The following is a 13,061-nucleotide window of genomic DNA, read 5'->3' on the forward strand; positions in this document are numbered from 1 at the left end:
TACGCCTGCCCATACCATATCCCCACTGCCACCATGAGGCCACTCGATCCACAACGTTGACATCAACAAACCTCTCACCCACATAACGCCATACAAGCTGTCTGCCATCTGCCCTGTACAGTGAAAACTGGGATTCATCCGTGAATAGAACACCTCTCCAAAGTGTCAGATGCCAAGGAATGTGAGCATTTGCCCACTCAAGTCGGTTATGACGACGAACTTCAGTCAGGTCGAGACCCCGGTGAGGACGACGAGCATGCAGATGAGCTTCCCTGAGACAGTTTCTGAAAGTGTGTGCAGAAATTCTTTGGTTATGCAAATCGATTGTTGCAGCAGCTGTCCGGGTGCCTGGTCTCAGACGATCGGAGGTGAAGATGCTGGATGTTGAGGTCCTGGGCTGGTGTGGTTACACGTGGTCTGTGGCTGTGAGGCCGGTTGGATGTACTGCCAAATTCTCTGAAACACCTTTGGAGACAGCTTATGGTAGAGAAATGAACATTCAATACACGGGCAACAGCTCTGGTGGACATTCCTGCAGTCAGCATATCAATTTCACTCTCCCTCAAAACGTGCAACATCTGTGGCATTGTGCTGTGTGATACAACTGCACATTTTAGAGTGGCCTGTTATTGTGGCCAGCCTAAGGCACACCTGTGCAATAATCATGCTGTCTAATCAGCATCTTGATATGCCACACCTGTGAGGTGGATGGATTATCTTGGCAAAGGAGGAGCGCTCACTAACACAGATTTAGACAGATTTGTAAACAATATTTGAGAGAAATAGGCCTTTTGTGCACATAGAAGAAGTCTTAGATATTTGAGTTCAGCTCATGAAAAATGGGGGCAGAAACAAAAGGTGTTGCCTTTATCAAAGTCACTAACGACCTAATCGCAGCTAAATCCAAAGGCCACTACTCCATACTAATTCTTCTTGATCTCTCAGCGGCCTTTGACACCGTTGATCATGCTCTCCTTCTTCAAACTCTTCAATCGCTTGGTCTCTGTGGCTCTGTCCTCTCATGGCTTTCCTCTTATCTCTCCCAACGCTCATTCAGTGTCTCCTTTTCTAATGATACCTCCTCCCCTCGCCCTGTCTCGGTTGGAGTCCCCCAAGGCTCCGTCCTTGGTCCCCTTCTATTTTCTCTTTATACTGCCTCTCTTGGCAAACTTATTACCTCTTTTGGATTCCACTACCACCTGTACGCTGATGACACCCAGCTATATCTCTCCTCCCCAGACCTCTCCCCTGCTGTCCTGCAACGTGTCACTGCTTGCCTTTCTTCCATCTCTGACTGGATGTCCTCCCGCTTTCTGAAACTCAATCTCTCAAAAACTGAGCTCCTTGTCTTTCCTCCTCCTAATACTGATCCTCCTCTTTCACTCTCCCTTCAAGTTTGTGGTACCAACATCAGTCCATCCTTGCAAGCGCGATGTCTTGGCGTCATACTTGACTCTGGTCTCACCTTTGAGCCTCACATCCAGCATGTTGCCAAATCCTGTAGATTCCATCTTAAAAACATAGCCCGCATCCGCCCCTTTCTTGCAACAGATACTACCAAGGAGCTTGTCCATGCTCTAGTAATTTCCCGCATGGATTACTGTAACCCTCTCCTGATTGGTCTTCCCAAAAGCCGTACTGCACCCCTACAGTCCGTAATGAATGCTGCTGCTAGACTGATTTTCCTCTCTAGTCGTTTCTCTCACACCTCACCCCTCTGCCAGTCCTTACATTGGCTTCCTGTATGCTATAGGAGTCAATTCAAGGTACTAACTCACACCTATAAAGCACTGAACAACTCTAGCCCCTCTTATATCTCCTCACAGATCCATAGGTATGTCCCTTCTCGGTCTCTCCGCTCTGCCCGTGACCACCTCCTGTCCGTTGTCCGCACTCGTACGGCCAACTCGCGCTTGCAGGACTTCTCGCGGGCAGCTCCCTTCCTATGGAATAGCCTGCCTACCGCCATCAGACTCTCCCCTAGTCTTGCATCTTTTAAGAAGTGCCTTAAAACCCATCTCTTTAGGAAAGCTTATGGCCTCCAAGACTAACCCTTACCTCACATACCTGTCTCTTGCCCTCTCCTAAAGGGCAGTCCACCTTATTTGATTGCAAATTCCTGTCCTAATGTGTTTTACACCCCACCTCCTATAGAATGTAAGCTCGATCGAGCAGGGTCCTGTTCAACCTATTGTTTCCTGTAAGTTTATTTGTAATTGTCCTATTTGTAGTTAAATCCCCTCTCATAATATTGTAAAGCGCTACGGAATCTGTTGGCGCTATATAAATTGCAATAATAATAATAATAATAATAATAATTTTGAAAGATAGATAGATAGACAGATAATCCTTGGTAGAAAAGCCAGCACTTGAGGTCTTGTTACTTACTTTTTCAAAATTATTAATCCATAGTCAAGGTTTGAGTTTATAATTCAAACATTCATCAGGACATTTAAGTGTACATATATATATATATACCAAAAGATAAATTGGAGCACTCAGAAGGACTTTTCCAAAGTGGGTTTATTGGTGCAAAAAAAGTTACATCAAAATGTAAATCCTCTGTTTCGACGTTTCGACCCCTCAGGGTCTTTTTCAGGGGTCGAAACATCGAAACAGAGGATTTACATTTTGCACCAATAAACCCACTTTGGAAAAGTCCGAGTGCTCCAATTTATCTTTTGGTATATATTTGGACGACGGATGCACCAAAGGCAGGATATATCTGGATTCTATTCAGGGGTGAGTGCCTAAATCACTATTGTTTTATATATATATATGTCCTGATGAAAGTTTTAATTAAGAACTGACTGACTATGGATTAATTATTTTGAAAAGTAAATGATTGATATAGTTTTATTTACTGTGCAACTGAGAATGAGGCAATATTTTTCATAGAGGCTGGAGTGCAGGGCTTTCTTCATTTGTAGATTGATTTATAGACTGACAGAGAGACAGAAATAATATTCCAGATGGTAATATAAAAGTTTACATGAAAAAGGCATAAAGTTATTAAAAAAATATTCATAGTATTTATCAGTGGAAATAAATGAATTCAATATTATTTAAACAGTAAATATTTATTTGGCATTAAAAATAAACATGTCGCGTCCCGACTCACAAACTATGATGAATAAAAACTATTAGCTAGCAGTGCTGTGAAACAGCGAATGGTGGTTTAATTGCTAGCCAGAAGGAACTTAGGAATTGCTCTATAAATCAACATTTAGAGAGCCCTTGTGTTTAAATGTTATAAGAGATATCTAATAAATGTGTTCTTCGGTTCATAGAATGATGGATGCTAGAGAAAGCGGGCGTCTAACTTAATTCATTAACAAAAATGTATCAGATTTTCCTATTATGGTGGAACTATTCAAATCCACAATTGGTTGAATAGCATGTGTTTAATTCAGTGGTGGCCTCTATTAAGAATTTTTCATAACAGTTTTAAACTTCTCTAGCACTCACAAATTAATAAATAATTCTAAATGAGTATCACTCACAGAGACTAACGAAACCCTTGGTCAGGGGTCAGCGACCTATGGCCTTGAGGGCTATCCAAGGCTGTCAGAAACAAACAGGCTCTGGCCTATCAGGAGTCTTCAGATATTTGCTAGTGCAAACCGAGTGGTGATTGCAGGTGGTAAGGGGCAATCCTTAATTTACACATTGTAGTACCTGAGATTATTTCCTCCCAGTACTTGTCTGCGAGAATCCGCACTGGAGTAGAGCAGCGCGCAGCAGCTATTGCGGCTCCTGCCCTTGACCTGTACCCCAGGAAAGCCACATACTGCTAGATATACACAGAGCTGCAGAATAAGCCTCACACTCATACAAATAATACAAACATCTCACACACAAACACACACACGGTCCCCAAAAAAACACATGACAGGTGCATAGTCGCCATATGGGCCGGGGTAGGGATATGACATGAACCCAATCCACCCAATAAGACACAGACACTCAGAGGTATAGGTCAAAATTGTCAACAGCTTTAATGATAATAAAGATAATAATAATAATAATATTAACTTATAATTTACAATTATATATAAGGGTCATTACCTGCCACACCCCCAACATCGTATCGTCTTTCCCATATTTACATCAAGGCAATGACCCACAACATAATACATTTTCCAATATATAACAACCATATAATATAACATGTATCATGCCAACAATGATCAATTTTACCTGGTAGGGGTATACCCAGATACCCCAACACCACTGAGGTTCTGAGCCACCAACGGACTCGAAGCCTACCAAAACATGTACAAATAGTGTACCCTTTTAAGCAATTAACTAACCAATCAACTAACTCCCCTTACTACTATATTAACAAAGGCCCATTATCCTTAATGTTCCTTACCCCACCCCGCCGCTTTGACAAAGCGGGGGGAAAAAGGCTACAAAGGGAGGGTGGGACCAACTCTGCTAGGTAAGAAATTAGAGTGAGGGATCACAAAATGGACAACCATTTATATCAGTCAACCTCCAAACACTGATCAACCAATCCTCTACTGCTCCCACCCCCTAGCCCGCCTCCTAGCCCTGTCAGGGCCCTATTCCCTAAGTTTCAACACCACTGACAATCCACATACACACACTATTCCACAAGCAGGGACAGGTTCAGGTGAGACATTCCCTCCTTTGCCTGTCCCCCTCTGCCACCGGACCCCAAGGAGCAATGTTCTTGTCGCGGGTCTTTGCAAATTCTGCAACGTTCCAGATGGTAAGAGTATCTGTTACACAGTTGAGAATTTGTTCTAAGATACACTTAAAGGGACACTTTGCTGCCCAAAACAAGATATATCCCCAGTGAAAACATGGTTGCACTTATTTAAACTGTTTTTACATATACCCCAATGAAAAAATGCATAATTCAATGCATGCATGCTTTCACTGGGGATATATTGTTTTTTGGGCAGTTGAGTTGGGCAGTCCTCTTAAGTTTATCTTAGGAAAAAGCTTCAACTGCGTAGAGCGTTACTTAAAGCGGAAGAGAATTTGCCAAGACCCTCAACAGTGACATTGCTCCTGAGGGTCCGGTGGGCTTCTACTCCTGACTCTTCAGAAGGTGAGGACCTACAAAGGCAGCAGACAAAAGAACTGCAGCCTTTTCAAGTTGTTTTTAGATATGTCCCGATGAATAAAATACATGCAAAATAAACAAATTTTCAGTTGTATACTGCTATCAGTGCAGTTGCACAGTGGTAATACCCGTATAGTACACATTCCTATAATTAATAAATTACTTTTGTCCAAATGAATTCAAGGAGCCAAAAATTGTTAAACTGATTAATACTCTAGCATGTAAACTCATTGAGCAGGGCCCTCAACCCCTCTGTTCCTGTGAGTCCAACCCGTCTGGTTACAAATACGTGTCTGTTAGTCCACCCATTGTACAGCGCTGCTGAATTTGAGGGTGCTTTATAAATAATAATAATTCAATGTGGATAATCTAAGCCTTGTAGAAACAAAACTCCCTTTCCATAATGTTATGCAATGAAATGGTAAAGTGAGCTGTCTGTTTCTTCTGATTTATTGTTAACCCTCCCTAGTCCACGTGACTTTTATAGACACACTCTGGACTCCTGAACAGGTTAACCCCTTGAGAGCATTCTGGTATTAAGTGAAAACAGGCACTCAGGAGTTAACGTGATTAAGAATTCCAGATAGCGTGTGCACAGTCAGGTTGATGCTAAATATCAACATTATTTTCTTTTTTTGATATTAAAGGAGTGGGATGTTATAAAAGATGCATCATGCAGGGCAGTGATGATTTAAGTGCAGCCCTGTAGTATGGATTTTCTATACACCTCATCATAAAATTGCTGCTGGTTATAACAAACTAATCCTATAGACTGGAAGCTCGTTTGAGCAGGGTCCTCTTCAACCTATCGTTCCTGTATGTTTTCTTGTAATTGTCCTATTTATAGTTACATCCCCCCTCTCATAATATTGTAAAGCGCTACGGAATCTGTTGGCGCTATATAAATGGCAATAATAATAATAATAATAATAATAATAACAACCAGTACTGTGATCGCTGCTGCTGTCACCAGGGGGCGATAGGGTGCAAACTTTTCTAAAGTACAAATGATACAGCTGGCTGAATGGTGATGTTTTTTTAGACAGTGTGCATTGAGAAGGGGCAGTACAATCAAACACCTAGCCTAATAATGCCTTGGCTATCCCTCCTCTGCTACAGGCAGCTCAACCCCTCCCTGGCTGCTCTGCAGGCACACATCAAGTATTGAAAAAAGAAAGCAAAAAGAGGGGGGAGAAGAAAACAAGCAAAAAAGTGAGAAGAAAAAAAATATATATCAGAATGCACATATATGCAAGATAGCAGTCAGATGCCAGGCTTCTGCAGACAGAGGTGATTATCATTGCACATTGCTACTAAGTTATTTACTATTATTATTTATGTATTTGCTTACTTTTTTTTTTTCTTTTTTTCTCCAGGTCAGTGAAATTAGTAAGAGGAATAGGGTCTGATAGAGCTGGCACCCTGGGAGCACTGCAGAACACTGACCTCGCCTCTAATCAGGGAGAGAAGCACAGCCTGGCATTCAGCTCTGCCAGTCTGCTTGGCAGCACCCACAAGTCAAAGACTCAGACCTCTTGGCAACATATAGAATAATAGGAGTCAGAGCCAGGCTGCTTGATACACATAGCTTTCAGGTACAGCTGGCAGGGTCTACTTCACAGGAGAAAAGCTGCCCCCACCCCCATTGGATTCAATAACAGATTATTTTTTTTTTTTTAAAAATTGTGAAGTCCCTGTGAGTCATTTATGGAGTATTGATGGACTAGTTTTCTGCAGTGTCTAGAGAACACAAGCTGTTTTTTAACACAGCGTCAGACAACCTGATTATATCACTTTCACAGAGCTTGCTTTGAGACCCAGACCATGGAGAACATCAAAGAAAGATCAAAAAGCAGTTCTCATCAGCCCTGTTCAAATGTAGAGACCACCAGCAGATCTTCAGCTCCAAGAGTCGGGTTCCAGGTGGATCCCCTGCGGGAGGTGGTCTCGGATCAATCAGCCCTTTCATTGGAGAGACTGCTGTGTCAGAAATCCGAGGACCAAGAGTCCTATCAGAAAGGGGAAGGACAAACATCTTCTGATAACAACGAGCTCCAGAATGTCCTGGACTCCATCCTGGGCTCTTCAACTCCAGGACACATTGAATCGTGGTCTGATTTGATTGGCCCAGAGATAGCATCTATCTTAAACACCTCTCCCAAGGTTAGGACCCCCACTGGCCACCCACCTGACCACAAGGAGGTCAGCATCTGGGCAGAGGTTACATTGGCTGAAACAAAAGGAGCACAAGAGTCCAAGCTCAGCAAAGGAAAGGGCAAAGCTTCAATGGAGGAAGTCAATGTAAAAACAGACATTTATGAAGAAATTTCCACCAGCCCCCCATCATTCCCTCCAGAACTTAACGTCATTAACATGCCAGGTTTGTCAATTAATCCAACTTACTTGGTCACCAGGACAAGGCAGATCTTTGATGTGGAAGGACCTGACCAGGGATCTTTATCTCCAAGCATAAGCCAACAATTATTGGCATGTACATATCCTTCATCCAGCACTAAACAGATCTCCTATTTCCATCATACCGAGGCCAAAATAAAAAAGGAAGAAGATGGGACATCATCAATGAAAGCCACCATAGACCTTTCTGGTCCAGGATATGGGTTGTCACTCCAGAAGTGTAGTAATCCCGATCCAGATAAATCCTTGGATTTTAATATGTCAGTTTATGACTCTTATGGACCAAGTCATGGCAGAGCAGCTGATTCCCCCACTCATCTTCTACCAACCACTTCAGTTGCACCCCAAAATCTATACCAGCCATTGAGTCTAAATAGTCATCAACAGCTTCTCTACCAGTCAACCTTGAAAGATAATTACCTTCCTCAGATTCAGCTACCATATGTTCAGTATATCAGGTACATTTTAACATTTTATAATACTAAGAAGGGTAAGAACTAGGGTTTTATTTTTCCTCTTGATTATTACTTACATGGCATTTACCCATTTAATCTACAATATATATATATATATATATATATATATATATATATATATATATATATATATATATATATATATATATATATATATATATATATATATATATAATTTTTTTTATTATTTTTTTAAAATAATTTGGCAATAATAGTTGTTTTACTTAAATGTATTATGAAAAAATTAGTATCATAGAAAATATTAATTCTACATATGCAGATTTTATTATATGCATTTGTTTCTCCAGAAAAGGCATTGTAAATATTCATCAAACGTTTTCGAGATATGTTTTATACTAATGGACACCACATACAGGTTGTTATTACAAAGTAAAGTTTGGTTAGGTCACTGTGTTCCAGTAATGAATCAATTCCAAGTAATTCAACGGATTCTTCTGTAAGATTACAATCATTGTGCTCAACTGAAAACCTTCAAAAGATGAATGCATTTAAGGAAATTCCCAGATTTTAATGTTCTGCAAAATCGAGAACAAAATTTTCCTGTTTTGTAACTCATCATTGTACGTGTATTACATTGGTTTTTTTTTTATTGTAAAAAAAAGTAATATGCATTTAAGAGCATATTAGTTTTGTGTGTGCTAGTTCTGAATGCTGGTTTTTAATCATTTTATTTTACGTATTTTTTTTATTTCTAAAATACGTATTTTATACTTAACCATTGCATTACGTTAACGTGGCAAGTGTTTATATATTTTAAACTGAAACTTCAAACTGAGCTGTTACAGTCAGCCATCTCAGAGGTATCCAACAGATATACTTGAAGATGAGAGATAAAATGGGGTTTATTCACCTGCTGGTTATTCCCTTAACTGAGAATTCAAATTTAAGGCAAAAATATAGCCAACGTGGAAACATTTTTCGCTCCAAGAATATTTCCAATTCAACTATTTTAGCCTTTTATTATTATTATTATTATTATTATTATTATTATTTACATTTATATAACGCCAACAGATGCCGTAGTGCTTTAAAATATTATGAGAGGGGGGATTTAAAGGGACTCTATAGTCATCAGAACAACTACAGCTTAATGTAGTTGTTCTGGTGAGTATAATAGCTCCCTTCAGGCATTTTCATGTAAACACTGCCTTTTCAGATAAAAGACAGTGTTTACATTGCGTACACAAAAAAAAAATATAGGGGTTGGATCGTGTGTATAATGAGCTGTAGTTATAATGTATGACAGGTTTGTAGCGCTGGATACAGAGAGCTAGTCTCTGTATTCACTGTTGGGGTGAGTGTGGCACGGTTGAAGGAGAAAGTGTGACAGGGCGAGGGGAGGTGAGAGTGACAGGATGAGGGAGGGTTATGTGACAGGGTGAATGTGGCATGTCTAGGCAGGATGAGTGACAGGATAGGAGAAGTTAATGTGATAGGGTGAAGGGGGATGAGTTTGACAGGTTTATGGGTTACGTGTTGCAAGGCTGGAGGAGGGAGTGTGACAAGGCGAGGGAAAGTGAGTTGGACAGGATTATGTGACAGGGTGAGTGTGGCATGGTTGGGCCCAAGTGAAAGGGTTAATGTAAAAAAGGATGAGTGTGACAGGGTTGGGGGTGAGTGTGACAGTATGAGAGAAGATGAGTGTGATAGGATTAGGGGGATTAATGTGATAGGGTGAGTGTAGAAGAGCGAGGTCCCGTAATTGTGGTATGGATGGGGGGGGTGAGAGCGACAAGATTAGGAGAGGTTAATGTGAGCAAGGCTGGGTGAAGGGGGCATGACAGCATGTGGGGGTGACAGTGTGGGGGGTGGCTGTATGTGTGTGGAATTGTGAAGGTGGGTAGGTGAGAGTGTGGGAGGCAGTCTTGGAAAGGGTGACAGTGTGTGCAGGAGCAGTGTGTGGGAGGGGTGACTGTAAGTATTGGTGACATAGTGTTGGGGGCTGACAATATGGGGTGCAAGTGTGTGAAAGGGTAACAGGGTGAGAGAGCAGTGTGGAGGAATGTGACAGTTTTGGGGGCAGGGTGTGAGTGGGTGACAGTGAGGAGGAAGATGACAGTGTGGGGTAGCAGTGTGGAGGATGGTGACAGTATGGGGGGCAGTGTGTGACAATGTGGGGGACAGGGTGTGTTACAGTGTGGGAGGGCAAGGTGTGTGGGACACAGTGTAGTGATGGCAGGGTGTGTGACAGCATGACGGGACAGTGTGTATGTAGGTGGGCAGTGACGGTGGGAGGGCAGTGTTGGGCAGTGTGGGTGGGAGGGCAGTGTTGGGGCAGTGAGGGTGGGTGGGTGGGCAGTGTTGGGGTAGTGTGGGTGGGAGAGCAGTGTTGGGGCAGTGAGGGTGGGAGGGCAGTGTTGGGGCAGTGAGGGTGGGAGGTAGGGCAGTGGGGGTGGGAGGGCAGTGCTGGGGCAGTGGGGATGGGAGGGCAGTGAGGGTGGGTGGGCAGTGTTGGGGCAGTGTATGTAAGTGGGCAGTGAGGGTGGGAGGGCAGTGTTGGGGCAGTGTGGGTGGGAGGGCAGTGTTGGGGCAGTGTATGTAGGTGGACCGTGAGGGTGGTAGGGCAGTGTGGGGGCAGTGTGGGTGGGAGGGCAGTGAGGGTGGGAGGGCAGTGTTGGGGCAGTTTATGTAGGTGGACAGTGAGGGTGGGAGGGCAGTGTTGGGGCAGTGAGGGTGGGAGGGCAGTGTTGGGGCAGTGAGGGTGGGTGGACAGTGTTGTGGCAGAGAGAGTGGGATGGCAGTGTTGTGGCAGTGTGGGTGGGAGGGCAGTGTTGGGGCAGAGAAGGTGGGAGGGCAGTGTTGGGGCAGTGAGGGTGGGTGGGCAGTGTTGGGGCAGTGAGGGTGGGAGGGCAGTGAGAGTGGGTGGGCAGTGTTGGGGCAGTGAGGGTTGGAGGGCAGTGAGTGTAGGTGGGCAGTGTTGGGACAGTGAGGGTGGAAGGGCAGTGTTGGGGCAGTGAGGGTGGGTGGGCAGTGTTGTGGCAGTGAGGGTGGGAGGGCAGTGATGGTGGGTGGGCAGTGTTGGGGCAGTGAGGGTGGGAGTGCAGTGAGGGTGGGTGGGCCGTGTTGGGGCAGTGTGGGTGGGAGGGCAGTGTTGGGGCAGTGAGGCTGGGTGGGCAGTGTTGGGGCAGTGTGGGTGGGAGGGCAGTATTGGGGCAGTTAGGGTGGGTGGGCAGTGTTGGGGCAGTGAAGGTGGGTGGGCAGTGTTTGGGACGTGAGGGTGGGAGTGCAGTGTTGGAGCAGTGAGGGTGGGTGGGCAGTGAGTGTGGGAGGGCAGTGTTGGGGCAATGAGGGTGGGTGGGCAGTGTTGGGGCAGTGAAGGTGGGTGGGCAGTGTTTGGGAAGTGAGGGTGGGAGGGCAGTGTTGGAGCAGTGAGGGTGGGTGGGCAGTGAGTGTGGGAGGGCAGTGTTGGGGCAGTGAGGGTGGGCAGTGTTGGGGCAGTGAGGGTGGGAGGGCAGTGTTGGGGCAGTGAGGGTGGGTGGGCAGTGTTGGGGCAGTGAGGGTGGGAGGGCAGTGAGAGTGGGTGGGCAGTGCTGGGGCAGTGAGGGTGGGAGGGCAGTGAGGGTGTGTGGGCAGTGTCGGGGCAGTGAGGGTGGAAGGGCATTGTTGGGGCAGTGAGGGTGGGTGGGCAGTGTTGGGGAAGTGAGGGTGGGTGGGCAGTGTTGGGGCAGTGAGGGTGGGAGGGCAGTGATGGTGGGTGGGCAGTGTTGGGGCAGTGTGGGTGGGAGGGCAGTGTTGGGGCAGTGAGGGTGGGTGGACAGTGTTGGGGGCAGTGAGGATGGGTGGGCAGTGTTGGGGCATTGAGGGTGGGAGGGCAGTGATGGTGGGTGGGCAATGTTGGGGCAGTGAGGGTGGGAGGGCATTGAGGGTGGGTGGGCAGTGTTGGGGCAGTGAAGGTGGGAGGGCAGTGATGGTGGGTGGGCAATGTTGGGGCAGTGAGGGTGGGAGGGCAGTGAGGGTGGGTGGGCAGTGTTGGGGCAGTGAAGGTGGGAGGGCAGTGAGGGTGGGCAGTGTTGGGGCAGTGTGGGTGGGAGGGCAGTGTTGGGGCAGTGAGGGTGGGTGGGTAGTGTTGGTGGCATTGAGGGTGGGTGGGTAGTGTTGGGGCAGTGAGGGTGGGAGGGCAGTTAGGGTGGGTGGGCAGTGTTGGGGCAGTGAGGGTGGGAGGGCAGTGAGGGTGGGTGGGTAGTGTTGGGGCAGTGAGGGTGGGAGGGCAGTGAGGGTGGGTGGGCAGTGTTAGGGGCAGTGAGGGTGGGTGGGCAGTGTTGGAGCAGTGTGGGTGGGAGGGCAGTGTTGGGGCAGTGAGGGTGGGAGGGCAGTGTTGGGGTAAAATACCTTGTTTTGTAATATAATTCCCTGGTGGTCCAGTGGCAGCAGTCCCTGGTGGTCCGGTGGGATGACTGTTCCATCTGCAGCTCCGCAAGAGCTGCAGACCTCGTTCTCGCGAGAACCTTAAGCTCGCTAGAACCACATTACTGCACTCGGCGGAGCTGCAGATCAGAGGCTGGCTCTCCCTGTGGGCAGACCATGTGGAGGGGCCACCCGGCGGCATACTGGGCAAGCCGCCGGGCCCCCTCTCCCGACAGTTCAGTCTGCCCTAAGGCGATTTAGGCGGCTGCGAGGCCCCAGCAAGTGCCAGGCCTTAGGCGGCCGCCTCAATCGCCTAATTAGAGAGCCGCCTCTGGGTGAGTCTGATAGTGGTAGGCGAGATATTCTATAGGAAGGAAGCCGCTGGCGAGAGGTCCTGCAAGCGTGAGTTGGCCGTACGGGTGCGAGCAGCGGACAGGAGAAGGTCATGGGCTGAGCGGAAAGACCTTAAAATTAAATTTCACTTTGAATTCACTCTGTTCACACAGCAGTGAACTCTCAATTGGAAAATGGAGGCACAAAGATGTTCTTACAATGCTCCAGAAGAGCTGTGGCCATAACTTAGCTAATATGGCAATTCATTTACAAAGGGATTTAACTCCTAAATGGCAGAGGATCTCTGTCTGCCAATCATTGATATAAACGCTGGTATTTTCTGACATTTTTTTTTACAACTTTCAGTAAGTACA

General features: G+C 45.9%; 1 protein-coding gene across 3 annotated transcripts in view; it reads left to right on the forward strand.

Annotated features, from left to right (window-relative positions):
- The first annotated feature begins 6,318 nt into the window (after window positions 1-6,318).
- Window positions 6,319-13,061, forward strand: part of PGR (progesterone receptor) — a 126,641-nt gene continuing 119,898 nt past the window's right edge. For all 3 annotated transcript variants that reach the window (XM_063430468.1, XM_063430477.1, XM_063430485.1), the window contains exons 1-2: window positions 6,319-6,388; window positions 6,475-7,971. In XM_063430468.1, the coding sequence (XP_063286538.1) occupies window positions 6,923-7,971 (1,049 nt within the window). In that variant the 5' untranslated portion in view covers window positions 6,319-6,388; window positions 6,475-6,922. The remainder of the gene's footprint in view (window positions 6,389-6,474; window positions 7,972-13,061) is intronic.

This window comes from Pelobates fuscus, chromosome 1 (genome assembly GCF_036172605.1).
Source record: "Pelobates fuscus isolate aPelFus1 chromosome 1, aPelFus1.pri, whole genome shotgun sequence".
In the NCBI taxonomy this organism is placed as follows: Eukaryota; Metazoa; Chordata; class Amphibia; order Anura; family Pelobatidae; genus Pelobates; species Pelobates fuscus.